General features: G+C 43.4%; 2 protein-coding genes and 1 non-coding gene across 4 annotated transcripts in view; 2 read left to right on the top strand and 1 right to left on the bottom strand.

Moving 5' to 3' along the window:
* Positions 1-2,890: 2,890 nt before the first annotated feature.
* The window catches only part of Chrm5 (cholinergic receptor muscarinic 5), a 52,516-nt gene continuing 28,933 nt past the window's right edge, over positions 2,891-26,473 (bottom strand). The window contains exon 2 of the mRNA XM_021156266.3: positions 2,891-4,841. Coding sequence (XP_021011925.1) covers positions 3,161-4,759 — 1,599 coding nt within the window. The 5' untranslated portion in view covers positions 4,760-4,841 and the 3' untranslated portion in view covers positions 2,891-3,160. The remainder of the gene's footprint in view (positions 4,842-26,473) is intronic.
* The window catches only part of Aven (apoptosis and caspase activation inhibitor), a 147,555-nt gene continuing 138,797 nt past the window's right edge, over positions 17,716-26,473 (top strand). The window contains exon 1 of one of the 2 annotated variants that reach the window (XM_021152728.3): positions 17,716-18,015. In XM_021152728.3, coding sequence (XP_021008387.1) covers positions 17,779-18,015 — 237 coding nt within the window. In that variant the 5' untranslated portion in view covers positions 17,716-17,778. Of the gene's footprint in view, positions 18,016-18,379; positions 18,443-26,473 lie in introns of those variants that run through there. The other variant, XM_021152729.3, reaches the window with a different exon arrangement.
* LOC115030543 (small nucleolar RNA SNORA11) lies at positions 25,142-25,270 on the top strand. Its single transcript, XR_003836125.1, has one exon. It is a non-coding gene; the product is annotated as a small nucleolar RNA SNORA11 (small nucleolar RNA).

Genomic DNA, 26,473 nt, shown 5'->3' with positions numbered 1-26,473 from the left:
CAGATTTAACAATTACAAAGAACGGACAGCATTATCCTCAAAGGACTCTCAGCAGAGGGCCAAAGCAGAGGCCCACTGATAAAGTGCTTTGTTTTGCCAAAACATGAATGGAAAACCAAGATTCTGGGACTTGTCACCAAATGCACAGCCAAGGAGAAACAAAGCACATTATTGACAGCATGAATCTATCATTCAACAGATAGCTAGTTAAAGCTGGAAAGAGTTCATCACAGACACAGTTCAGGACGCAGGGGCCCAGGCCTAGGGTCTGGTCAGCTTGTGCCCCACCCACTTCCCCAGGTCCTGTAGTTTACAATTGGATGTCTGCATTCAGAAGGATCCACTCAACAGCCTGACTCTAGGAAACCTTTGTTTTCTCCGGTAGTTTGGGGGTGTGCTTTGTCTATGCTAATGGGCATGAGGAGCCCTGTACACATGAATGCTTTCCAAAATCAAAGATAAAGATCAATTTCTCAAAAGATAAGTGAAAAGGGTTGGTTTTATGTGACAGTAGAGTGTTCCGTGTGTCTCGAGGAGCAAGACTCTCCCCATTCCAGTTCTGGGTAAGTTTGCTCTAACTGGCTTACCTCTCTATTGTGAAAGCCGAGTACCCAGCACAGCGTTAAAAATGCCATTTTCATGGAGAGATTTCAGATTCTGCCAGCAGCCAAGACTTTAAAGGAAAAGAATCAAGCATGTGTGGAGCTGGTAAAGCAGGTTTTTAAGTAAAGCCACACCCTTCTGGTATCATGTAGGCCTGGGAACCTCTGTCTCAGAGATTTGAGCCAATTAGTATTTCTACTAAGTTCTTGGCAGGTGTCAACCTGCTCTTCACCAGGGCTCCACAACTAGGTGCATCAAACATGTTTCTTCTCAACATCAGGACTCTGCAGGGATAGGACAGAGGGCCATCTGGACTAGCCTTGTCCTGTCCAAGAGTCTCCCATCCTGAAGCCTCCTTGGTATGTAACTCCATTCTTTTGGATCAAAGGAAGAACTCAGGTACACACCTGATTCTCAGGAAACCAGGTCAATTCTTTTTTCCATCATCTTAGAAAATGGGGTTAAAAGAGAGCTGGCTTCCATTGAGTGAAATGAAATCCAGATTTTTTTTTTTTTCTTTTTGAAATAGGATCGTGCTAGAGACAAAGCTGTCTCTACCACTCAAGTGCTGGGATTACAGGTATGTTCCACCACACCCAGATAAAGGGTAGAGAATCTTTTAACACAGCATCAAAAGATATCAGCAGATTTAGCTATAAAGTTTCCGGCAGGAGTTTCCACCTGTCAGTTGTTGGTGACCCATTGCCCGGTTTTACTCTGTATCTTTCGCTAACGTGACTTATTATTTCATAGCTTTACTTTTCTTGGACATGCATTATTTTCAGAATCATCAAAGAAGCATCTAAATTCACCTTTCCCCAGTCCCATCTCTTAAACTCAAACGCAGGGCTTCGAGCATGCCAGGTAAGCGCTTTCTCCTGAGCACCATTGCACTTCCAGTTGGTTTATAGAAAAATATTTGGATAGTTCAGTTAAATTCTGTTTTTAAGTAATTCCAGCATACAAATGTATGTTGGTAATTTTGTTTGTATATCATTATAACTTACACTTCGTTTTTAAAGCTGAAACTTACATTTAAAACATGTTTGCATTGGTGCTGTGGATTGAATCCAGTGCCAACTGCCTGCAAGGCAAGAATGACATCACTAGCAAGGCGGTGGTGGCACACGCCTTTAATCCCAGCACTTGGGAGGCAGAGACAGGTGGATTTCTGAGTTTGAGGCCAGCTTGGTCTAGAGTGAGTTCCAGGACAGCCAGGGCTATACAGAGAAACCCTGTCTCCAAAAACCAAAGGAGGTTGGGGGGGGGGAGAGAATGACATCACTGGACTCCCCATAGTGAAGTTTTCATGTTTAAGGACCATGGCCAGCTGCACTGAACCCTCAAGCGCACTCATAAGCTTCTCACTTTTGGGTGAATTTGGATAGGTCTCAACAAGGAAGTCATTTTTTTTTCAAATATAAAAGACCTATAAAGAAGAAGAAGAAGACATCCCCCTCCTGTTTGTCCAAGTAGCTCACCTATCCCACACAGGACAGTGACCTGTTTATGTCTGAATGTGAGTTAGGGTTCTGAGTGAGGGGGTTAGGGACTTAAAAGGCTCTTAAAGAAATTTAAAGGCATGGGAAGAATCCTATTTGTTTTCCACGTTTTGTGTTTGGTTTGTCTTGAGAAGAAATTAGAAAGCAACACCCTGAAAACAACATAAATGAACAAGCATTCAACATCCTGGAGAAAATCCTGGGCAGGACTATTATACAACTAGTTTCTCCTGAGAACACAATGTACTGAATAAGTGACTCCAAATGGACACCAGAAATGATACACAGTATTTGTTTAGCAAAATAGTTACCCCACTGGTAAGCATGAAAATAACTATGTGTGATAATGTATCATCATTATTAGCAGAATAAAGGCCCCTCTAGGAGACCAAGTGTACAAGTAAGCCAATGTTAGCATCCTTCTTGACTCAAGATACTGAGAGAATGATGGTTTGGGGAATCACCATGGTTTCAATGGGTACAGGAGTTGTCATAGTTACGAAAGGAAGAGGAAGAGCATTCTTTCTGTGTATGATCAGAAAAATATGCCACAGTACAATGCACATGATAGTGTGTAATAAATGCGGATGACATTACAAAGAGTGATATTCTTAGAAGCCAGTTGAATAACACTTTTATCTGGAGGTGCAACTGGCTTACATGCTCCTGATTCTTGCCTATATAAGAAAACTTCATATGGCCACATACATGCTGCACAACACTCTATGACAGAATGCAGCAGGGGAAGATTCCCATCTGGTCCCTGCTGTTCTTCACAGATCAATTCCTGAAGTTATTGTCCATGGTGACTGGAGTGTACTTCCAGAGAAGGGCCCTGAGTCTGTCTCTCTGATTCACCGGCAAATTCTCGAGGCATTGGGTGGCCTTGGTAATGGACAAGACTCGCATCACAGGCAGGTGCATGTGTGACTCTTTGTTTGACAACAGACCTTGCACCTTGACAAGCCTCCAGGGACTCAGAATGGCAGATGACATTCCTTTAACAAGCAAACCAGACTGTGATCATTGTTCTTTCTAGAGGAGTTGTTCAGGATTCAGGGTAGCTTGCTGTTGCCTTGCCAATACAATTTCTCTTCTACTTTTTTCTTTTTCCACCGGCAGAGAAGCAGCAGCTTAAAGGTCTTCCTGAAGGTTCTGTTGCAGAGAGCATAACAGATGGGGTTGATGGTGCTATTGACATAGCACAGCCAGTAACCCAAGTGCCACAGGGTGACAGGGACACACTTGTCACAGAAGGTGGAAACCAGGACCATGATGTTATAAGGAGTCCACGTGATGATGAAGGCCAGGAGAATGGCGCTCAAGGTCTGCGCTGCTTTCCTTTCTTTAACTAGGACCATTCTCTTTCGTTTGGTCATTTGATGGCTGAGGTGGGGATCCAGGCCTTTTGTTGAAGGGTCTTTGGACACTGGGAAGGAACAGGGCATGATTTTCACCTTATGACAGCCATTGTTCGTCTCCTGGGTCCCGTCAGCTTTTACCACCAATCGGAACTTATAAGCAACACACTTCTGACTCTTGAGTCTGTGAGCAGCACCTGGAGACAGGAAGTACTTGGGAGTGTCATAGTCATTGTTTTCAGTCCGAGGGCTCACAAACGTTTCCTTGGTCTCTTGGGTATTGAATTCCTTCCCCGGACTTTCCTTGGCCTCATTCTTGTAGACCACTTGAAAGACAGGGTCAGTGGTGGCCTTGGCTTCGTCCTCTGAAGAGGGGCAGCTGCTACAGTTGGTAACTTGCTCAGCCTTTTCCCAGTCAGCACTTAGGTCAGTGGCCTGGGTTGGCTTTCCTGTTGTTGAGGTGCTTCTACGGGAGGATGACCAGGAGGCCTGGTTCCTTTCTCTCTGGGCCAGGCTGGGTCTAGGGCAGCTAAAGAAAGATCTGAGCAGGGTCCTGTGAGCCGGTTTTCTCTTCTTGACTTCTGCCACAGAATCGGAACCTTGGAGGTCAGCCAGGTCCTTGGTTCGCTTCTCTGTTTCCCGGTAGATCCGGCAGTAGAGTATGGTCATGACGGAGACAGGGATGTAGAAAGCAGCAATGGCGGTCCCAAAAGTGATGGTGGGCTCAGAGAGGAACTGGATCTGGCACTCATCAGGTGGTACTGTCCGCTTCCCGACCAAGTACTGCCAGCAGAGGATGGCTGGCGCCCAGAGGATGAAGGAGACCAGCCATGCCAAGCCGATCATGATGCCAGCCCTTTTTGGGGTACGCTTGGCTCGGTATGTCAGTGGTCTTGTGATGGAAAAGTAACGGTCAAAGCTAATCACCAGAAGGTTCATGACAGAAGCGTTGCTGGCTACATAGTCAAGTGCAAGCCAAAGGTCACAGGCCAGACTCCCGAGAACCCAGCGTCCCATGAGGATGTAGGTCGTGTAGAGGTTCATGGAGAAGATCCCAATGATGAGGTCTGCACAGGCCAAGCTGAGCAGGTAATAGTTGTTAACTGTCTTGAGCTGACTGTTGACTTTGAAGGAGATCATGACCAAGACATTGCCGACAATGGTCATCAGACTGACCACAGCGGTCACAGCTGCAATAGTAATGACTTCCCACAGTCCATGGCGTTCCAAAGCCTGGTGATTTGCCGGGGTGCCGTTGACAGTGGTTTCATTGTGATAAGACTCCCCTTCCATCCTGGCTCAAGAAATTACACCCAGATTTGGTCCAAGGTTTGGAGCTACTCTCTGTTTGGCCTCCCCTCTTCTTGGCCAGTATCTGGAAGAGACACAAACAGGTCAGTTCTGCTCATCACACACACTTCTGCATGGTTTTCTTTTTCATTCAGGGCTCATCATTGTTAACAAAATTATGAAGTGCACGTAGAACAAGATGCTGAATTGTTGGACCTTTTTCCCCACTGAAGAGATTAATTATTAAAACTATTCATAGTGTTGAAATACTTAAGGTAAGTATGAGGTAGAAGGCAAAATAAAATTTGGATAACATTCTAGAAATATATCTGTACACATCATTGCATTGGATGACAGTATAGTAATATATGTATATAACTTTATCGTTGCAAAATTCTTCTGCCTAATGAATTTTGGACTTTGACTATAAAAGTTCAATTACATGTTTTTCAATGAAAAATTCTGACATTTTTACACACGTAACAAATGAATTTTGTCTTCCTGCCTCATTGCCCTCTCTCATTCCCTGCTTCTCCCACTGAAACCATTCTTCTTCCATAGAAATTTCTAGGCCATCAGTAGTAACATTTTTATCAGGGCTATTCTTTTTAAAATGTATTAGTTCTTCGAGAATTCCATATGTTGTATTTTGAGCATATACACCTCCCCCAAACCCTTCTAGACCCACCCCTTCTTACCCACCCAACTTTGTGTCTTTTACTTTTTTTGTTTTGTTTTGTTTTGTTTTTTGTTTTGTTTTTTTTCGAGACAGGGTTTCTCTGTATAGCCCTGGCCGTCCCGGAACTCACGTCCCGGAACTCACTTTGTTGACCAGGCTTGTCCTTGAACTCAGAAATTCGCCTCCCTCTGCCTCCCAAGTGCTGGAATTAAAGGCATGTGCCACAGGCCTGGCTTTTACTTTTTTTTTTTTTTTAAACTGTATAATCCTTTTGCTTTTTTTAACAGCCCTCAATGCCTGAGCATCTTTCATATGTGTGAAACTGCTGCCCTCTTGTGGCAATTTTATAAAAGGGAGAAAGAAAAGAAAAAATAGAATTGCTTAAAAGGAAGGGAGGGGGAGGTTAGAGGGGGAAGGAGGGGTGGAGGGCAGGAATGGGGGTAGGGTGGGGGATAAAAGTGGAGTTGTGGGAGGGGGGAAGGTGAGTGTGAGTGTGACAGACTTGAATTTGGGACACATAAACTGGACATGAACACCAGAGGTAGCAACCAGAAGCAGTAGGCTTAAAACACAAGTGCTCACAGTGGGTTAAATATCAAGAAGAACTCCAGAACTCCTGTCGAAGGAATGTGCGAAGAAACAAAGGTTTAGGTGGCTCTTATTAAGTAACCTGTATTTAATTTCTTTTGACTGATAAAGAAGAAATGCAGTCCAAGGTTCATTTCATTGAAGAGATGACTTCTCATGGTGTCTGAAGCGATAATGTTAGGAGCAGGATTTTAACTGACTGGCTTTAAAAATGGTGTTTATTAGTGTACTAAGTGCCTTGGAGCATAAAAGAGATGTGCCAGCACATGAATCGAGAGGCTTACTATTACTCGGCTTTATCAACCATCCAGGAAGAAAGTTGGGCCTTCAGGGATAGAAAGGCCTATTCCTGAGGATATTAAATGGTTGCACTGTCGTTGAGCACAGGAAAGCCGGTGAGACAGTTTAAATTCGAGGACTAGACAGGGAGTCATTGGATATGTGTGTGTGTGTGTGTGTGTGTGAGAGAGAGAGAGAGCGCTTTTCTCCCAGTTCTGGGGTGGGGGTGGGGGTGGGGGGCTCCTTTTCCTTCTGTCTTATGCAGTATTCTCAGACTTCTGGAAACTTACCATTTTTCTATGTGTGCCATGTCATAAAAAGTCTCGGAAATACTGCTGTAGATAGATTTATGGGAAAATCGGAAAGTCCAGAATTCCTTGGCAGCCAACTCTTTCCAAAAGAAGTAAAAACAAAGATTCTATATTCATCTTTGCACTCCTAATGAACACGTGTTTTTCTGTATGCAACAGGAGGAGAATGTCTTGAGGAGACAGCAATCCACTGCTTCATGTAAGGCTGATTGATCTAGGAAGATTAGGACTGATGCTTGAGCCTGGTTTTAGTTCCAAGGAGATCAGAATGTATCTTGTTAAATCGTGTGGGCTGTGGTGGTCAGAAAGCTGTGTGGAGCATGGGAAAGAGGGACGAGGACAAGAGTGATTACGTGTGCATGGGTGTCTGTGCACCGTGTTTGTGCAGGCATGGAGTGCCCTTTGGAGGCTAGAAGTGGGAGTCGAGTCTCCTAGGAATGGAGTTGCAGACAGTTGTGAGCCACCGTGTGAATGCTAGGAATTGAATCCTGGCCTTCATGCAGAGCTGCGAGTGCTTTTTAAGTGCTGAGCCATCTGTCTAGTCTGGCCTTTTCTTATTTTTAAAGAAAAGTGGAAATAAACCACATTTTCATGCTAATGAGAATGGCACATTAGAAGATAAAACTGATACATGGGAGAACATGCTAGAGTTTCTGGTCTCCAGATAAGTGAGCTGGCATGGGGCCTAAAGTGACAACAGAAGTAACTGCCTGGGACTGGAACTGAGGTCCAACAATAGTATCCCAAGGGAAGGTGGAGTGTAAGCGTACGGATCCCAGCTGCTGTGTGCATTATCTTCTCATAATGTCTGTTACAGAAAACCTGGTCAACAGCTTAGAGTGTGGAGGGCAGTAGAAATTTGCAGTGTATATTTTAGGGATGGCCCCATCAATTTTGAGTTCTCTAAGCCTGATCCCTTGAAGCTCTTTAACAAATTCCATTAGAGTCTCATGGGCTTTGATCGTTCTATCACCTCTAGAATAAAATGGGCAGTAACTTGGGACTTACAGCATAGGTCTTGCCAGAATCCCTCTGTGTTCTGTGAGTACCCCTAAGTAGTAGATGCAGATGTTTAAAATTCATAACAAGTGGAACGCCAGACCTGGTGATGCAGGCCTAAGAGCTAATCCTAAGAAGGATGGACAATTCACGGCCTGCCTGGACTCCAGAGTTAGGAAAAGGCCAATTTATTGAGATGCTGGTTCAAAAGAAAAAGGAAAAAGAGCAGATTTCTTTCTAAGAAGTCCTACCAATGTTTTCCATTCTTCTTTTTCACACATCAAGTATAAGAAGGCAGCTGAACTATTTTAAAAGTTGGCCTGATTACAGAAAATTCAGAAAGATGTGTTTGCTGTATGAGACTTATATTTGTAGGGGGTCAATGCTTTGTTTTAGAACTGTCACAAACAGCCAGGATGTGGTGGTGTATGACTTTAATTCCAGCACTTGGGACACAGAGGCAGGTGGATCTCTGTGAGTTCAGAGCCAGCCTGGTCTATCTAGTGAGGCTCTCCGCCAGTCAAGGCTACATACTGAGACCCATTTCTTCTTTCTTTCTTTTCTTTCTTTCTTTCTTTCTTTCTTTCTTTCTTTCTTTCTTTCTTTCTTTCTTTCTTTCTTTCTTTCTTTCTCTCCTTTCTTTCTTTCTTTCTTTCTTTCTTTCTTTCTTTCTTTCTTTCTTTCTTTCTTTCTTTCTTTCTTTCTTTCTTTCTTTCTTTCTTTCTTTCTGAGACAGGGTTTCTTTGTGTAGCCCTGGCTGTCCTGGAACTCACTTTGTAGACCAGACTGGCCTCGAACTCAGAAATTCACCTGCCTCTGCCTACCGAGTGGTGGGATTAAAAGTGTGCGCCACCGCCGCCCGGCTCGAGACCCATTTTAATTAACAAAGATAGATAGGTTAGATAGATAGATTAGATAGATAGATAGATAGACCATCACAATATTTGTTTTCTAAATAGTGAGAAGCTATAAGCTCCATGGTCTTGGACTAGGAATTATGAAGCTCTCTTGTGAGGTTTATATGAAAGCCCAAATGTTGCCTTATCATAGTGATTGTCCAACCTGAATGTTCATCAAAGTTAGCAAATTTACTCAAGCTGATCACTAGGTCTCATCCTGAGAATTCTGGTTGTACCGAGGCTTAGATGTCAACAAATGACACTATGTTGCTAGCCCACATTTTGGAAATGACTACATACTGAATGGATTCTCTTTTATAAAAGTAAAACTGGGAGGGGTGGAAAGAGTCTAAGAGCCATAGGTGGGCGTGGTGAGGCTGAAGTGTGATCAAAACAGTGTCTCCTGAGCATTTGGGAGACTACTGCACTCATGAACTCAGCAGTGTGGCTGCCTGCCTAGGACCTGTGCAAAATCAGGCCAGTCAGCATTCCAGCCTGGAGCTGGGAGGGGCTCAGGAGCTCCTGCTCCTGACTGAGGAGCTGTTGACAGCTGATGGCTTCTAGGGGAGTGTCTTCTAGGGGTTTCTTTAAGGGTATGGCTACTGGTTGGTCAACTCTACTCCAGGGGACAGTTCCATGAATATGTGGGCAGCATGAATTGCAGCCTGTGGAGCTCTCAAGAATAGAAGAGGCAGAGGCAGAGGCAGGCGGATTTCTGAGTTTGAGACCAGCCTAGACTACAGAGTGAGTTCCAGGACAGCCAGGGCTACACAGAGAAACCCTGTCTCAAAAACAAAACAAAACAAAACAAAACACAAACAAAAACAAACAAAAAAAGAAAGAAAATAGTTTGGAGGAGGTAGATTGTATGTATGTGTGAAATTCTCAAAAATATATTAAACAAAAATAAAAATAAATAACATAGGTCGAACGTATTAAAAATATACAAGTTCAGCTCATTTTCTTAAGGATCTTCCTGTGTGACTGACACTTTCTTGTGGTATCTCATGAGTAAGGAAAAAACTGACTTTTGAACTGACACAATGGCATATATATTAAAGATAGGATTATTGGGACTGGAGAGGTGGCTCAGCAGTTAAGAGCACTGACTGCTCTTCCAGAGGTCCTGAGTTCAATTCCTAGCAGCCACATGGTGGCTCACCATCTGTAATGAGATCCAATGTCCTCTTCTGGTATGTCTGAAGACAGCTACAGTGTACTCATATACATTTTTTCTTAAAGTACAAACAATATCAGAAAATCCACCTTCGTAGTTTCTTGCAATGCAGGAGGTTCTGGTGTGTTCTTTTTATCATTGATGATGCTTTCTCTGTGCATCAGAACCCTACAGGGGCTGGTGGCTAGGATGTAATTCTAGCTACTTGGAAGGCTGCTGCTGGAGAATAGTAAATCTGAGGCCAGATTGCACAAGTTATCAAGACACTGTCTGTATTAGTCACCTGTCTCCTTGCTTCAGTGAAATACCTGATAAAGAGAAGGGATGGTTTATTCTGAGTTAGGGTTTCAGGGAGCAGAATCTAGTGTGTCGGGAACACAGAAGCAAGAGGTCCCTGGTCATGTTGTCACCAAAATCGGGAAGCAGAGAGCATGAGTCCTTGTTCTCAGATTGCTTCTTTTCATTTGGTCCTGACTGTTGTGGAACTCACTGTGAAGACTAGGTTGGTTTGGAACTTGTGGCAATCCTCTGTGATGTTTCCCATAAATGTGTATGTAAATTTGACAGGTAACTATTTCCGTAGCTCTCTTTTAAGTAAAGAATGTGAGGAGGAAGCTCCTCTGATGATGGTTGAGCAGAGCACTGATCGATGGGACAGCAGAATGTCTTTAGGAGTCATTTTATTGGTGCGTTCTTCTAGTAGGACAGTAGTATTTCGTTTTACCCTAGGTCCCCGGGCTATCTAATCTCAGGTTCTTGGTCATCCAAGCAGTTTTGGTTATGGGTTCTCTCTTGTGGAGTGGGCCTGAAATCAAATCAGAGAGTGGCTGGTTACTCCACTGGCTTTGTGCCACCATTGTGCAGGCAGACTTTGATCAAAGGTTGTTGCTTAGTTGGCGTTTACGTTTTTCCTTCCGTTGTGTGCAGAGTACCTTCCTATACCACATACATTAGCAGGTAGGGTGAAGGCTCTATGTAGGCACCAGCTTGACTTCTTTGTGTTCATCGAGTTGTTGGACCTTGTCTGCAATTTGTAGCAAGCAACCTCTAGTCTTGGCAATCGCCTGGCTTTGTTTAGGGGTTTCCATTGGACTCCTATGTCCAGCATTTCAATTAGATGTAACCCATTCCAGGTACTAGAAGTTTCATTTGATGAAAAAACATCCAGTTTGAGCCCTGTCTCTCATTATTTGGCAATTTCATTCAGGTCACCTTCATGTCTGTCTGTCTGTCTGTCTGTATGTATGTATTTTAGGAAGTTTCTATTGTATTAGGCTTCCACACTACCATTTGAATGGCCTTTAATTTTCTCCATCTTTCTCCACATTCCCTTCCTAGTCCTCTTCTCACCTTCACTCCCCACTTGATCCTCCTGTTCCATCCATAGCTACCTATTTTATTTCCTTTTCCTAGGGAGCTCTATCTGTTCCCCCCAGTCCCTTACTCTATATGTACTCTCCGTGGTTCTGTGAAATATAGCTTGGTTATCATTGACTTAACAGGTAATATGTACATATTAGCCAATGTATGCCATACCTGTCTTTCTGGGTCTGCATTACCTCACTCAGGATGATTTATTTTTCAGTTCCATTAATTTACTTATAAATTATAAAATTTCATTTTTAATGGCTAAATAATATTCAATTGCATAAACATACCACATTTTCTTTTTACATTCATTTGTTGAGTTTGTTTCCAAGTTCTGGCTATCATGAATAGAGCAGGAATGGACCTGGTTGAGCAAGTGCCTCTGGGGTAGCACGAAGCATCATTCTGGTATATGCCCAGGAGTGGTGCCGGGATCTTGGGGTAGATTGATTCCTGTCTTCCTGTGTGGGGCGCCACCCCACATCGTCGCCATTATAAGATGGCGCCGACATCGCCTGCCTCTGGAGATGAACAAGTGATCCGCGCATGTGCTGGCATTAACCGTTCATGGTGCCAGTTGCCCGCCTGACAACGTCACCTCGGGTGACAAGAATTTGGCCTATAGGGAATCGCCACGTCCGAGGCGAGAGAAATCTCCTATATAAGGGAGGCGGTTTTCGGGCTTGGGGTCTCCGCCTTGTGAAGCTGATGCTCTCCCTCTCAAGACGCATTAAAGCTTGCCACAGAAGGATCCTGTTTGTGTGCCGCGTTGTTTCTTGCTGGCGGGAAAATTAGCGCGGGACATTCCTGAGGAACCACCACAGTGATATCCATAGCAGCTGTATACGTTTGCTCTCCTACCAGCAATAGATGTATATTCCCCTTACTCTGCATCTTTGCAACATGAGCTGTCATTTGTTTTATTGACCTTACCATTGTAACAGGTGACAGTTGAAATGTAGTTTGTTTGTTTGTTTATTTATTTAAAAGATTCATTTATTTAATATATGTGAGTACACTGTTGCTGTACTCAGACACACCAGAAGAGGGCATCGGATTTCATTACAGATGGTTGTGAGCCACCATGTGGTTGCTGGGAATTGAACTCAGGACCTCTGGAAGATCAATCAGTGCTCTTAACCAGTGAGCCATCTCTCCAGTCCTGAAATGTAATTTTGATTTGCATTCTTCTGGTGACTAAGGATGTTGAATATTTCTTTAACTGTTTCTCAGCCATTTGGGTTTCCTCTTTTGAGAATTCTCTGTTTAAATCTCATTTAGAGACCCACAGCCAGACAATATCCAGACACATTGAAATATTCAGCCCAAACTGGGGTGTCTCCCCTCAAATCTCTCACCTTAAGCTCAGGGAATCCTACAGAGGGGGTGAGAAATGAATGCAAGAACCAAGGGGGATGGAGGAGATCAAGGAAACAAGGCCTTCTAAACAAGGCAGGATTGATGACATAAGAGCTCTCAGACACTGAGGCAGCATGCAGGGGGCCTGCCTGGATCTGTAGCAGAGGGAGTCCTAGAGCTGAAAGACGTGGACAATGCCCCCATTCCTAACCCAGAAGCTGTCTTCAACTGATAACCACCTGCGAAGGAAAAGTTAGTTTTCTCCAAGAAAGTCTCACTAGGGAACCAAACTGCTCTTAAGTGTAGACTGCATCCCATCCCTGCATGACACCCCCCCCCCTCTCCCGTAGGTGCCCAGCTGAAAGTGAACTCAATGGTATCTGCAGAAGTAGCATAGTGTCATGTCAGGACTTTTTTTTTTTTTTTTTTTTTTTAATTTTATCTCTTAAATTTGTTATTTATTTAAATTTTTTTTTATTTTAAATTAAATTTATTTTTAAATTTCTCTCTCTCTCTCTCTAATATATACTAATTACACATATATTGTAATATATGTATATTATGGATTCCAGTTTTTATGGTATCCTGAGTATACAAATGAGTGGGTCTCTGCATCTGTTTCTTGTGCCCTTTCTTGGTCTTTTTCTTCTGTTTGTTTGTTTTGTCCTATTCCAATGTGTTAGTCTTTGTTCTATTTTATTTTGTTATTATCTCTTAGATATCTGGTTTTTTTGTCTTTTTGTTTAGTTTTGTTTTTGTTTTTGTTTTTTTTTTTTTTTTCGAGACAGGGTTTCTCTGTGTAGCCTTGACTGTCCTGGAACTCACTCTGTACACCAGGCTGGCCTCGAACTCAGAAATCCGCCTGCCTCTGCCTCCCAAGTGCTGGGATTAAAGGTGTGTGCCACCATGTCTGGCAAATTCTTCATTTCTTACTGAAGCATTTGTTTATGTAAAATGTGATTATTATATTTCCTCTAATAATGGCTTTTGTTAGGACTCTGTAGTGACAATTTTGGAATTTTGGTTGAAGAAAAAAAAAACCCAGAAATATTATAAGAACATGTTTTTGTTTTTATCCAGATGTGGAATATGGGCTGCTTCTGACTGTCCATACCAGTTGTCTTTGGTTTGCCTCGTGTTCTAGCAAGGTGTGATTTTTTTTTTATGACAGAGGATAGTTTCTGTGATTGTGTGACCTTTTGAATTCTGGGGACTTTTCAGAGGGAATACAAATACTAGAGCCCTGAGAGGCGGGTTGGGTTGTTTGTTGGTTGTTTCAATCATGTAAAACTTTCCATTTCAATCCTGTAAAAATCTGCACAGTGCCAAATTTTAAGCTACCAACTTTGTCACTGAACACAGAATTTTGAAGAAGATAATGTACCAAACCATTTTGATCCTGTTCACCCAGAGAATGGGGGTAGACTATGGGGGGGGGCGAGTTCTTAAAAGTCCTGGGGGCTCCTTTTTTGTGCGTAGAGAAAATAGTGTGACTCTCCCTACTATTCTTATGGTCTTATGGTCTGTGCTTGGTGTTTATGCTGAGATGGGACTAAAATAAGGAAGAACACATTAACCTAAGTACCATTGGCATTCTGAATTTCACAGGGCGATACAAAGACTCTATCTCTATCATCTATCTATCTCACCAAATAAAGAATAAAAATATAGTGTGCATCAAGAAAAGAAAAATGTAGAAATGATTTTTTAAAAAAGAAAATAAGGCTATGTCAGAAAAAAAGTTGTCTGCTGACAAAATGTTAACTGTTTGGCAACTAGGTAGCAAAATTACAGAATGCAATGTTAAAAATGTTATTTACTACTGCGGGACAGGACAGGGGAGTGAGGGCGGCTACATTTAAAACTTTATAAATATATATGTGTGTTCAAATATTGTGACTTGGAACGCTCGACTCTCTCCTTACTAATGGCATTAGTGGCCTGCCCACCCAAACAACATATGTGGGCATGGCCACTGCCTCCCAGAGCCTAACTTCCTCATTTGCATTTGACTGTAAATTCCTAAATTTCCCATTTCCTAGCTGTCTTCTTGGCTCTCATTTCCTCTCACACCCTGACCACTGTGGCCTGAACTTTTCTATTGATTTCATGTCTCTGACTAGAATGTAAATCTCTTTTACAGATTGGTTTCTCAAGAGCCATGGAGACTTTGAAGCTGAGCGACCCTGGGTTTGATTCATTCCATTAATTACTAGCTGTATGGCCAGAAGAGTTATTTAATATTTGTGTTTTCTTTCGTGTGAGCTTCAGGGAATCCATTCGAATCTACTTCCCACAGTCAATAGACTCAAGACAAATACTGCCAATGAGCAGCTTGTCTCCTTCCCAGCCTGCGGATCCCCGAGGGTATGATCCATTTTCTATCCCTAGTCCCCCATGACCCCTTCTCTAACTCCCAAGACGGCCTAAGAGTTTAAATGTACGACGAAAGAAAAGTTTTTCTCCCTAAACTCCTTAACTTTATCTTTTGCTCATAACATCCAGGTGTTCTCTCAGAATCTGCATCCAGGAAAGCGACAAAGCAGCAGTTACCCACCGGTGCTCTGGCTCAGCCTCAACTGCTTCAACTGGACCTACACACTCTTCCCCCCAGATGGTCCCACAACCTGGACAGCAGTGACCAGCTCTTCCCGGACTTGGCCAACATCCCAGCTTTTTGCCTACACCCCATAACAGTCCCCCAGTGTCAGCAGGGAGCAGTCATGGATGGTTATTCTGCCCCTTACTCATTCATTATCAACAAAAGGCTGGGATGTTTCGTTTTGGACCCTGGGACAAGGGACTGAGGTGCATATTTTAGTTTCAAACCAGATGGTGCCTCCAGGTTCTCCCAGCATCCCCCAGTCCCCACCTGTCATATCCTACCCTTAGCCTTGAACTTTCCAGCCCAGGGGCTGGGCTGCCCTCCCCCCAGAGATTCTTCCCTATATAATCCAGACATTTCTTTTCTCCTTTTCTTTTTTTTTTTTTTAAAAGATTTTATTTATTTATTTATTCATTATATGTAAGTACACTGTCATTGTCTTCAGACACTCCAGAAGAGGGCATCAGATCTCATTACAGATGGTTGTGAGCCACCATGTGGTTGCTGGGATTTGAACTCTGGACCTTTGGAAGAGCAGTCGGGTGCTCTTACCCACTGAGCCATCTCACCAGCGCCCCTCTTTTCTCCTTTTCATGCCCCCCCCCCCTGCCCCGTGGTGACTTCCCTGACTTGAATTTTCACCAGTGGGGAAATAACCTATCAGTTAAGAGCAGTTGTTGCTTTTGCAGAAGACCAAGGTTTGGTTTTCAGCATCCACATGGTATCCATGACTCTAGTCCTAGGGAATCCAAAGCTGTCTTCAGGCATCTTGTGAGTACCAAGTACTCTATGGTTCACATAATACATACAGACAAAACCATCATGCACATAAAATAAAATAATCTAAAAAAAATTTTTTTTTTAGTTGAGATTGAGCCTGAAAACAAAATTAGTAAGCAGCACTCCTCCCTGGTTTCGACTTGGGGCTCCTGCTTTGAGTTCCTGCCTTGGCTTTCTTTAATTATGTACTGTAAAGCAGAAGATGGAATAAATCCTTCCTTCCCAAGTTGTTTTGCTCATGATGTTTATGACAGCATCAGAAAGCCAAGTAGGACCCTCATGGAGGCTGGAGCTCATAGATTTTGCTATGGCTGGCCATGGGCACCAGGCATTGCCTGTTCTCACATGTCGATGCCTTTCCTGAGTGAGCAATCTCTCCAGCCACCCTGTTTGTATTTCAAATCTTGGTTCCAGAAACCGTGTGTATTCAGAAACCGTGTGAGTTCAGCTGAAGAGATCTACAGTGTTCAGTGACTGGTGAGTTCTCAGTGTTCTGCAAAGGATAGCCTTTTTTTTTTTTCTTTCTCTTGGTCTTTTAGGAGACAGGGTTTCTCTGTGTAGCCCTAGCTGTCCTGGAACTCACTCTGTAGACCAGACTGGCCTTGAATTTAGAAATCTGCCTGCTTCTGCCTCCCAAGTGCTGGGATTAAAGGCGTGGGCCACCACTGCCCAGCTGGGATAACCATTTTTAAAGACATTTTATCTCAAGTTGACAAACCTCCAGGGTTCTCTCATCACATAGGTTCCCCCATTCCCTGCCATCTGTTAGCTGGGTCAACTCCAGTTCAGTCATCAGGCTGTACCTTGGGGGTTTACTTAAGAAAAGCCAACTTCCAGCTTTGATCTTAAGTTGCTGACAGCATTCAGCTCACTGGAGCAGAATCATTTGTTTATATAATTATCTTCCACATGAATTGAGGACTTAAGGGTGGGGTCAATCTGTCTTTTCAATTCGGAACATAGTGCTACTGGTATATAGTTCTGTACACAATTAGAAGTGATATATGACTATAAGGAAGGGGCCTAAGACTCGATGAAAGTGACATTTCTTTTGGTAGGCTGACTTCCATCCCTTTGCTTTTATTCTTTCTTTCTTTCTTTCTTTCTTTCTTTCTTTCTTTCTTTCTTTCTTTCTTTCTTTCTTTCTTTCTTTCTTTCTTTTTTGAGACAGGGTCACTGTGTGTAGCCCTTGCTGTCCTGTAATGCACTCTGTAGACCAGACTGGCTGTGAACTCAGAGATTGGCCTACCCCTGGCTCTCCAGTGCTGGGATTAAAAGGCCTGCACCACCACGGCTGGGCTTGCTTTCATTGTTTTCAGGTAGCTTCCTTAAGACAAAATTAACCTCGGCTTCTGTGGTTTCTTTCTTTCTTATTTTAACCGCGCCAAAAAACGATTTTAGCATTCTTCCATTGAGCTACATTCCCAGCCCCCTCTTGTCTTTCTGTAACTAACTTTCCCGCTACCCTTGTCTTTGGACACTGTCTAACCAAGTCCTGCTAGGAGAGTTAAGCTCTCTAGGGCTGTTGCCTCATTGCAAAATAAGAGCAACACGAGTACCTATGAGAATCAACCGCTCAGTCAATGTGAGTTACAGCAACTACGTTTACAAGTTCTCTTCAAGCATCTTTCCCCTTCCCTACTGGACCCTCCACCCACTTGAGCCGCTGTCCAGACCTGTGACTTGGGACTCACCCTTAACCCTTCCTAAATCCTGACTTTAAAATGGCTTATCTTCTTTAAATCAGGTTAACTAAAAATCTCATCGGACACCTTAGGTTTTGTGTCATGCAAACACTCATATGAATTAAGAACTATCACACAAAGTGACTTTATGGCGTCCTTTTATTACAGATCACTTCTGTGGTCCCCGCCCCGGCCGGGCCCCGCGCCCCGATCACCACGGCCGGCGCTCGGCTGCTTCCGGTGGGGCCTGCGCTCTCCGCGGCGGCTCGCGCGTTCTGCTCGCTGGCGGCCTCATGCAGGCTGAGCGTGGGGCTAGGGGCGGCCGCGGGCGGCGGGGAGGCCGGGAGCGGCCCGGAGGGGACCGAGAGCCGGCCGGGGCAGCGACGGCGCTGGCGAGAGGAGGCTGCGGGGACGGAGGCGGCCGGCGGGGCCGGGGCCGGGGCCGGGGCTTCCGCCGAGGCCGAGGAGGTGGTGGCCCGCGAGGCGGCCGCTGGGAGCCTGGAGGCCGGGGCGGCGGAGCCAGCACTCGGGTAAGGAGCTCGGGTTGCTGCGCCCCTAGCCGGCGTGTGGGGCGCGCGAGGCACAGCGCCTGCGCGGGATGGAGCCGGGAGGGCGCGGGCGGGCTGGGGGGGGGACGACACGCACGTGTACCGTGCACGCGCAGCCCCTGGCTGCTTGTGGCCGAAGGACTAGGCAACCGGCCTCCCGGTTTTCCATGGTCTGATGGAGACTAACGGCGGCGCCTGGTGTCCGGGCTACAGCCTGGCGTACTGTCCCAGAAGTGACTTCCTGTGGAGCGACGTCTACCAGAATACAGATTTACTCCGAGAAGTGTTTACTCTGCCCTCCGTTTCCTTTATCCCATCCCACATTGCCTAGGTAACAGTGTCTGTGGTCACCCATACCTGGATGGAAGGACATGGGGGGAAGATTATGTCTTCATGTTGGTTTGGATTGGTGAGCTCTAAGATCTTTCCCACTCTTCAGATTCGTATTTAGTCTCGCCGAGACTATTCTGGGTACCTAAAGATTAAATGAGGAGAAACTGACCGACCTTCCCAAGGCCTTTCTGTACTCCTATCTTATGGTTGGGCACATTGGTGCTCTAAATCAGGATTAGAGCAGTGCTCTGAAAGCAGTCAATAGCGTTCCAGCTGTGTAGGGACCACTGTCCAGCTGCAGGATTCCATGCAGTCTACATCCTTTGCTTCCCTTCAGGATGACTAGACTGCAAATGGAAACAACTTCTAGATATGTACTCCTCCAAAGTAACTTACTTGGGAACTAAGAAGCCCTGAAACCATTCCTTCTAAAGATGGGTGGTATGAACCATGAACTTACTGAGTTTGATAAGCAAATTATCAGGACAGTACCTTTACTGCAGTGTGTTATTATCCTTAATGCGATTGTTAACTTCACAAAATACAAGAATTTGTTTATATCTATTTTTTGTTTTTGTTTTTTTTTAGAAGTATATTAGTTTTTCTGCGCCCGTGGACCCGTGTCTGTGTGTGTACATAAGTGTAGTGCCAGCAGAGGCCAGAAGGCATCAGATCCTTTGAGCCCACGTTAAAGGCAGTTATGTTTTCCAGAACAGCAGCAAACTGCTCTTAATGCCCTGTAAGGCACCCACACTCACGGTATATGCAACCCCCCCACTCACATTCATGTAAATAAAAATAAACACAAGAATGCAAATGTTTTTTCTGCTGGGCAGTGGTGGCCCACACCTTTGATCCCAGCACTTGGGAGGCAGAGGCAGGCTGATTTCTGAGTTTGAGGCCAGCCTGGTCTATAGAGTGAGTTCCAGGACAGCCTGGACTACACCCTGTCTCGAAAAAACCACACACACACACACACAGACACACACACACTAATGCAAATGTTTGACTCCAGTTCCTTTGAATATATACCTAGTAATAGGATTGTGGAATCCTTAGTGGTGGTTATAGTTTTTATTTTTAAGGAACAGCCGTACTGCTCTTTGTCGTGCTATACCAATTGATGTTACTGTAACATATGAGAGTTCCTATCTCTGCACTTTTGCTAGCCCTTGTTGGTTTTTTTTAATCCCTCCTCTTCCTTCTCTTTCTCCTCTTCCCCATCTTCTTTCTCATCATCTTCTAGATAGGATCTCACTATGTAGCCCACACTTGCCTTAATTCAAGATCTTCCTGCCTCCATTTCTAAGGTATGGGATTACACATCTACTTTACCACAGCTGGGTTTATTTATTCATTTAACTGTTTGTTTGCTGTGATATAATCTTATCATATAGTTCAGCCTGGAACTCAAACTCAGAACCCTGGTTTTATTTTAACTACATTTTTGTTGTTGGTTTTTTTTTTTTTTTTTTTTTTTGTAGGCTTATTTTATTTATTTTCTTATTTTTTAGACAGGGTCTCAGCATGTAACATTGGCTGCCCTGGAAACTGACTCTGTAGACCAGGCAGGCCTTGAACTCAGAGATCTACCTGCCTCTGCCTCCTGTATTGGATTAAAGGTGATCTCTCATTGTGGGTTTGTGTGTGTGTGTGTGTGGTTGTTTTTATTTGTTTGTTTTTCCATTTATTTATAAGTTTCTAGATACTGTTAGGTGAGTAGCTTGTTCTCATGATTTTGATGGTGAGTGACACTGAGATTCCTTTTCATATATGCACTGGCCATTTGGGTCTCCTCTTTGGGGACATATCCCTTCAGGTGATTCAACCCTGTTTTAGTCAGATCCTTACTGCTCTTTGTATTTGAGTAGTCTGAGGTCGTTATAAATTCTGCAGGGTCATCTTCTGCTGGGCCAACAGCTTGTAGACATTTCTTCTCCTTCCCTACGCAGGCTGTTCTACTCTGTTGGTTGTCTCCTCTGTCCTGCAGTAGCTTCTTTGATGTGATCCCCTTTGTCAAGGTCGCCTCTGTTGTTTCGGCTGTCGAGGTCAGATCCAAGGAAAGCTTTGCCCAGAGCAATGTCCTGGGGTGTTTTCCTGATGCTTTCTCCTGATAGTTTCAGGTTTCATGTTTGAAGTCTGTTTTATTTAGAGTTGATTTTGTATATGGCTTATTTCTTTGGGGGTGTGGATATGTGCATGTATCCCTGGGGTTTTCTTGCTCCTTTTTGGTGGCAGGACTGAACATAGGGTGGCATGAATGTTAAACCATGTTAAGTAACATTTAAACCACATGCTGTCATTTTTTTTTTTTTTAACCAGGACTGTCTGTACAATTTAGCCGTTTACCTACGCTTTGTAGTTCGTCTTAAACTCTGATCTTAACTTTCGTTTCTTTGTTTAAAATATTTAGGATCTTTTTACAGTTTCATGCAAGTTTTAGGAGTGGTTGTTTTGTTTCTTTGAAGGATGTCTGGACATCTCAGTGGGCATTGCATTCAGTCTGTAGAACACTCTAGATCTTATGGATATTTGAACGTATTAGTTCTTTCATCCATGAACACCGGAAGGCTGAGTGAAAGCTTGTAATTTAGTGTCTTCTCCAGGTGCTTTCATTGATGTTTTGTAATTATCATTGTCGATATGAATCGCTTCTTTGGTTAAATTTATTTGTATATATTTCATCTAAATTTTTTGTTGCTATTGTTTTTTTGATTTATTCTTCACTTTCACCAAGTTAATTTTGTATTCTGTAACTTAATTTATCAGTTTTAAAGCTTTTTGGTGGCATTGTTTTATATATATTATGCATCATATATGTATAATTATATGAGTAATTATATAATATACAAAATATACATAACTAATGTCACTTTCCAGCAGGGGTAACTTAACCCCTCATTTTCTGTTTGCATGCCTTTCTTTTGTGTTTCCTCTCACTGAGACTTTTGGAGACAGGATCTTACTATGTAGCCCTGACTGTCCTGAAACTCACTATGTCAAGCAAGCCAGCTTCAACTCAGAGAGATCTCCTGTCTCTGCTTCCCAAGTGCTGAAATTCAAGGTGGTGGTGCTGCTGCCACCACACTTGGGCACAGACTTTAATCTTGTACTGAATGAAGATGTGAAAGGCAAACTTAGTCTTTTTCATAACATTTATTTTGACGAGTGGTTAACAGGAGGCCTGTTAGTAGTCCTTGAATTTTTTTTTTCCTTTTCTAGCAGATAATAGTAAGTAATTAACATTTATTGAACACTTAGTTATGAGATTTGCACAGCAAGGCACAGCTAAGTTACTCACAGTTATGGTTAAATTACTTATTCACAGTTAATCTGCAGTTCAGTGAGCCTGGATTCCACATGGGTCTGTTGACACTGGAGCCCACTCTTTTGGCTACTGCTCTGAGCTTCTGGTATGATTTGAAAAGAGGTGTCTCAGTGGTAGTGTAGGACTCTGGCAAGTCTTAGCTTGCCAGGGACTCCCTGAAGGAAGCATGCTGAACTGGGAATCCATGCAAAAAGCAAGAGGAATTTATTGTTCCAACTTGTTGGGGTCATCCTACACCCGGAGGAGAAGTGGCTTGTTTGTTGAGTATTATACAGTTTTCAGAGCAGCAGCCATTAGGCACAATGTGATTGGCAGAACAGTGTGACTTTTTTTTTTTTTTTTTTTGGAGACAGGGTTTCTCTATGTAGCCTTGGCTGCCCTGGAACTCACTCTATAGACCAGGCTGGCCTTGAACTCAGAAATTCGCCTGCCTCTGCCTCCCAAGTGCTGGGATTAAAGGCGTGCGCCACCATGCCCTGCTCAGGGTGACTTTTAAACTGACTGGTCTTTAGGGAATGAGGTGGCAAGGACTTCCCTTGTCTCTAGGTGGCCAAGGTCAAGGTTGCAGAAAGTGTCTACATGCTCTGGGCCTCCCCCACCCACTGGTGGGTCCACCCCACAGTGGTCTGAGGAATGTAATTAAGTCTCTCCTTCTGGGCGGGAGGGGTGTCTAAGTGCTTCATGGCCTTTCTCTTCCTGGAGGGGAGGGGTCCGGTGGAATTTTCCAAGTGCCCTGAGCTGACCTCTTCAGTAGGATCTCTTGCTGCACAAGCATGAGGACCTGCATTCAGATTCCCAACACTTGTGTAAAAAGCTGGGCAACTGTAGCTTGCAGCTGTAATCCCAGCCCTGTGTAGATGGGGCACAGACAGGAGGAATGCTAGAGCTTGCTGGTTGCCAGCCTAGCAGAGCTCCAGGTTCACTGAGACAGTGTCTGACGTCAGTAAGGCAGAAAGCAATGGAGAAAGATTCTCAATGTCTTCTGCAGACATACATACAGGCAAAGACACTTGTGTACACAGATACATACTACACATGCATACACACACAGACACACACACATTCACACTAACACACACATACAGAGGGGGGAAAGGAGGGAGTGAGGGGAGAGGGAGAGAGGAGAGTATGCTGTTGAGTAATGTTTTTACATACCTTTCCCCTCATGTTTATATATGATTACAAGGCTGAGTATGAAACTGGTAACATATTTATCTCTTTGAATGTTAGCTGACCTTTGTGTTCCTTATCTATATTTATGTGGCAGATGTCTATGTCTATATTCACTTAAAAAAAGCGAGACAGAGTCTCTCTGTGTGGCCCAGCTGGCACGAGTGGTTCTCTGCTCAGCTTTTCTAGTGCTTGGGACTATAGGCCTGTGCTGCCATTCCTAGTCTGGTTAATAAAAGGTGGGAGGGCTGTTAATAACCACACTACAACTTTGAAGTCATATATTTTTTAAAAAATAAATTTATTTTTAACCTTTTTTTTTTTTTTTTTTGCTTTGTAACTAAACCCTGTCTTGAGTAGTAAACAATACTAGCTATTGCAGAGAGTCTTATACTCTGACAAAGGAAGTGTCTGACTCTGATGCTCAGACGGAGAGAGGTGATTTGGTGTCATGTCAGGTCTTGGCGCGTGTCTAAGGCTTGTTGCATCCCTGAGGCTGAAGTGGGTCACTGGCATCATGAGCCAGTAGAGACTGTAAGCTTATTAAACTCAGACTCAACAGCCTCCAAGACTGTTTCCGCCTTTCAGAAAGACTGAAGCTGGCTTGGCTGGTGGCTGAACGTGCTTAAGTGTCCCAACAGCAAATTGCTTTAGGATTACATTTTGGAGCCAGGCTACATAGTGAGTTTCAGGCCAGTCTGGACTATATTGCGAGGAAAAGGCTTTTGACATTCTTTCTTATTGCTGTGAGCCGTTGTGTAGATGTTAAGTGTCTCAGTGTATCTGTTCTTGTTAAGAGTGTGCTATTTTGAGGTATGCTTTTTCCACTGGCCATTATTTCACCTCCATTTTCCCATGATCTATATAGATACCAATCCTCAAACAGTTTAACTTATTTGGAGAAAACCATGAATAATACTGTGTCTATGTTTACATCTAAAATATTTTAAAATTAAATGGATCAGATACTTTCAAAACACATAATTGCCAGCATATTCTGTGCTTTTATTAATTAAAACATGGAGCAGGAAAACATTTTAAGGGTTGAGGATGTGGCTCTTTTGCTAGAATGTCTAGCATGCACAAGGCCCTGGGTTTGGTCCCTAGCACCACAAACTCTGGGTATGGGGTTTCATACCTTATCAGAACTCAGAATGGGAGGCAGGATATCAGAAGTTACACAGTAGTTAGAGGCCATGTTGAGCTACATGAAACCCTGTCTCAACAATGGCTGTAGAAGCACTTTAAAAGGCACACCACTTTTATGAGTAGCCTTAAATACAGTAGTGACTTGAAACTGGCTTTATACATTTAAAAAAATAATACGTCAATAAAGCCTTTAGCAGTAAAATTTCAACTGTTCCTTATATTTTTAAATTAATTTTTTCTTTCCATATTTCCCTCATAATTTTATCTGGGGTAATATATTTTATACTTGAGAATTGTTTAATAGTTGCTTTTCACTTCTGTGTAATAATTTTTATTTATTATTTTTTTGTTTGTTTTTGAGACAGGGTCTCACATAGGGCAGACTGTCCTTGAACTTCTGATTCTCCTATCTCGCCAGTGCCAGGGTTTCTGAATGGTAATAACCATATTATTAAAGTATAATTAGGATGACTGACTTGTATCAAATTCATATACATATTATTTTAAGACCTTCAGTTCTATGATTCTTCTATTTTTTGTATTTATCAAATCACGTTATAACACCAAGAGACATTGTTAATTGATTGTGTATTCAGTGAGACAGTTACTGTGTATAAAGATCTATATGTTCTTCCATATGTATGAATGGATCCTTATCATTTATGACTGAAAAATTAAAACTGTTCAGCTAGCGAATACTTAAATGTGCTGTGTGAATTTCATGTATGCATGTATGTTTTGGGTTCCTTGGGCATCTAGAGTTGTGCTGTTATAGTTTATGTCTGCTCATTTGACCTTGTGTTTTTTGTGTGGTTGTTTACGTGTTATATGTAGTCTGTACTTTCTACACTCTGGAGTGTGGATTACTTAGAAGTGTGACACAACAGCATTTTCCATCAACAAAAGTTCTGATTACAGGATTCTCTTTTTTTCTCTCTTTGATTGTTATTAGGCAAGGTCTTTTATTCCACAGCCCAGGCTGTCCTGGAACAAGATACTGTAGCTTGAGATGGCCTTGATCCTCCTGTGGGGATTATAGGCAAGTGCTTCCACATCTAGCAGGACTCCACTGTTCCCAAGAAACAAATACTAGAGTCCTAGAGTCCAAAGCAAACCTGTGCTCAGAGCAGGGTGTGCTCAGAGCAGGGGGCCTGAGGAATGGCTCCTCTGTTTATAACACACCCAATATAAACCTGGTCATGATGTGAGGAGGGCTACAAAGTTTGTTGCCGTCCCCCAAACACATGTCCTACACATTAAAAACAACCAAAGCAAACCAAACCAAAGCAAAACAACCAAGAAACATAAAATTGTGTCTTTTAGCTTCATCAAAAAGCAGTTGACTTCTCTGTCAAATGCAAGTTGTGTTTACTTCACCTCCAAAGCCGCTTTCCCAACTCCAAAACAATGAACATAAACATCAGCCCAGAGTAGGAGGTGTAGCTCAGGGTGAGGGCCTGAGCCTGCTGTGCTAGAAGGGCCCTGGGCTCAGCACCCAGAAGACAGCCAGGCCAGACCTGCTTCCTCTCCCCTCTCTAGAGCTGGGCTTGCTCTCAAGCCTCATGAAACTAGAGATCAAAGCACAGTTTTAGCTCTGAACAGCAGGTGGGGCAAGTAGCACACTACTTTTCAAATAAGCCCTGGGCCCTGGGCCACTGGCAGACAGCAGCAGGGAACACTCCTTATTGGCTGTGGATCTTAACTATCAGTGTAGTGCTTCCCCTGGGCTGTCTGTCCCAGGCCACTGGAGAGATCTGAGAAAGGATGCATCCATACCACTGATCTCTCTGTTGTTTCTCCTCCCTTTGTTTTACAGAGACAATTCTGGTTTTTAAGCATTGTCACTGTGCATATTATTTGTTCACAGGCCTATGTTACTTGAAAACCCTTTTTACAAGTATGCAAATGCTGTGCTCCCCCCCTCCCACTCTGGTGACTTCCTTTGTTCCTCGGTTTCCCTTTTTTCATACATTGCTTTACGCACACATATGTAATTTTATCTCTCTCTCTAGAAACCACAGACAGAGAAAGCACTTTTCTCCTGACTTTGGCGGTATTCACTCTATCACCCCCAGCCAAGCCCGTCTTTCTGCAGATGTGGTGCCTCCATCTTTCTTTAGGATTGAAATAATTCTGTCCAGCATATAGATTGGATTTGCTTTATTCATCCCAGCAGAGGAAACTCTTTAAATGGTAGAGTGTTTTACTTTTGGGAGATGTGAGACATTTTGCCTTCCTGGTCAGCAGCATGCATGCCTGGGCCAAGACTCATTGACAGCTGGGTGTGCTTAATGTGGCAGTGGGTATTTTATCCTTAACGTGACATTTCCACATGGAAATGTTTCCTGAAACTGGTTTGTCCGGTAAACTCCAGGCCTGGAGTGGTACCACGATGTTAGTACAGTTTTACTTATTAATGTATGTTGGGGCTCAAAATCAAAGTAGAACATATATCCATAG

Source organism: Mus caroli, unplaced genomic scaffold (assembly GCF_978045245.1).
Source record: "Mus caroli unplaced genomic scaffold, Mus_caroli_1 scaffold_2, whole genome shotgun sequence".
NCBI classification, from domain to species: domain Eukaryota; kingdom Metazoa; phylum Chordata; class Mammalia; order Rodentia; family Muridae; genus Mus; species Mus caroli.
The sequence above is the reverse complement of the archived record's forward strand: the minus strand, read 5'-3'. Positions and strand labels throughout refer to the sequence as shown.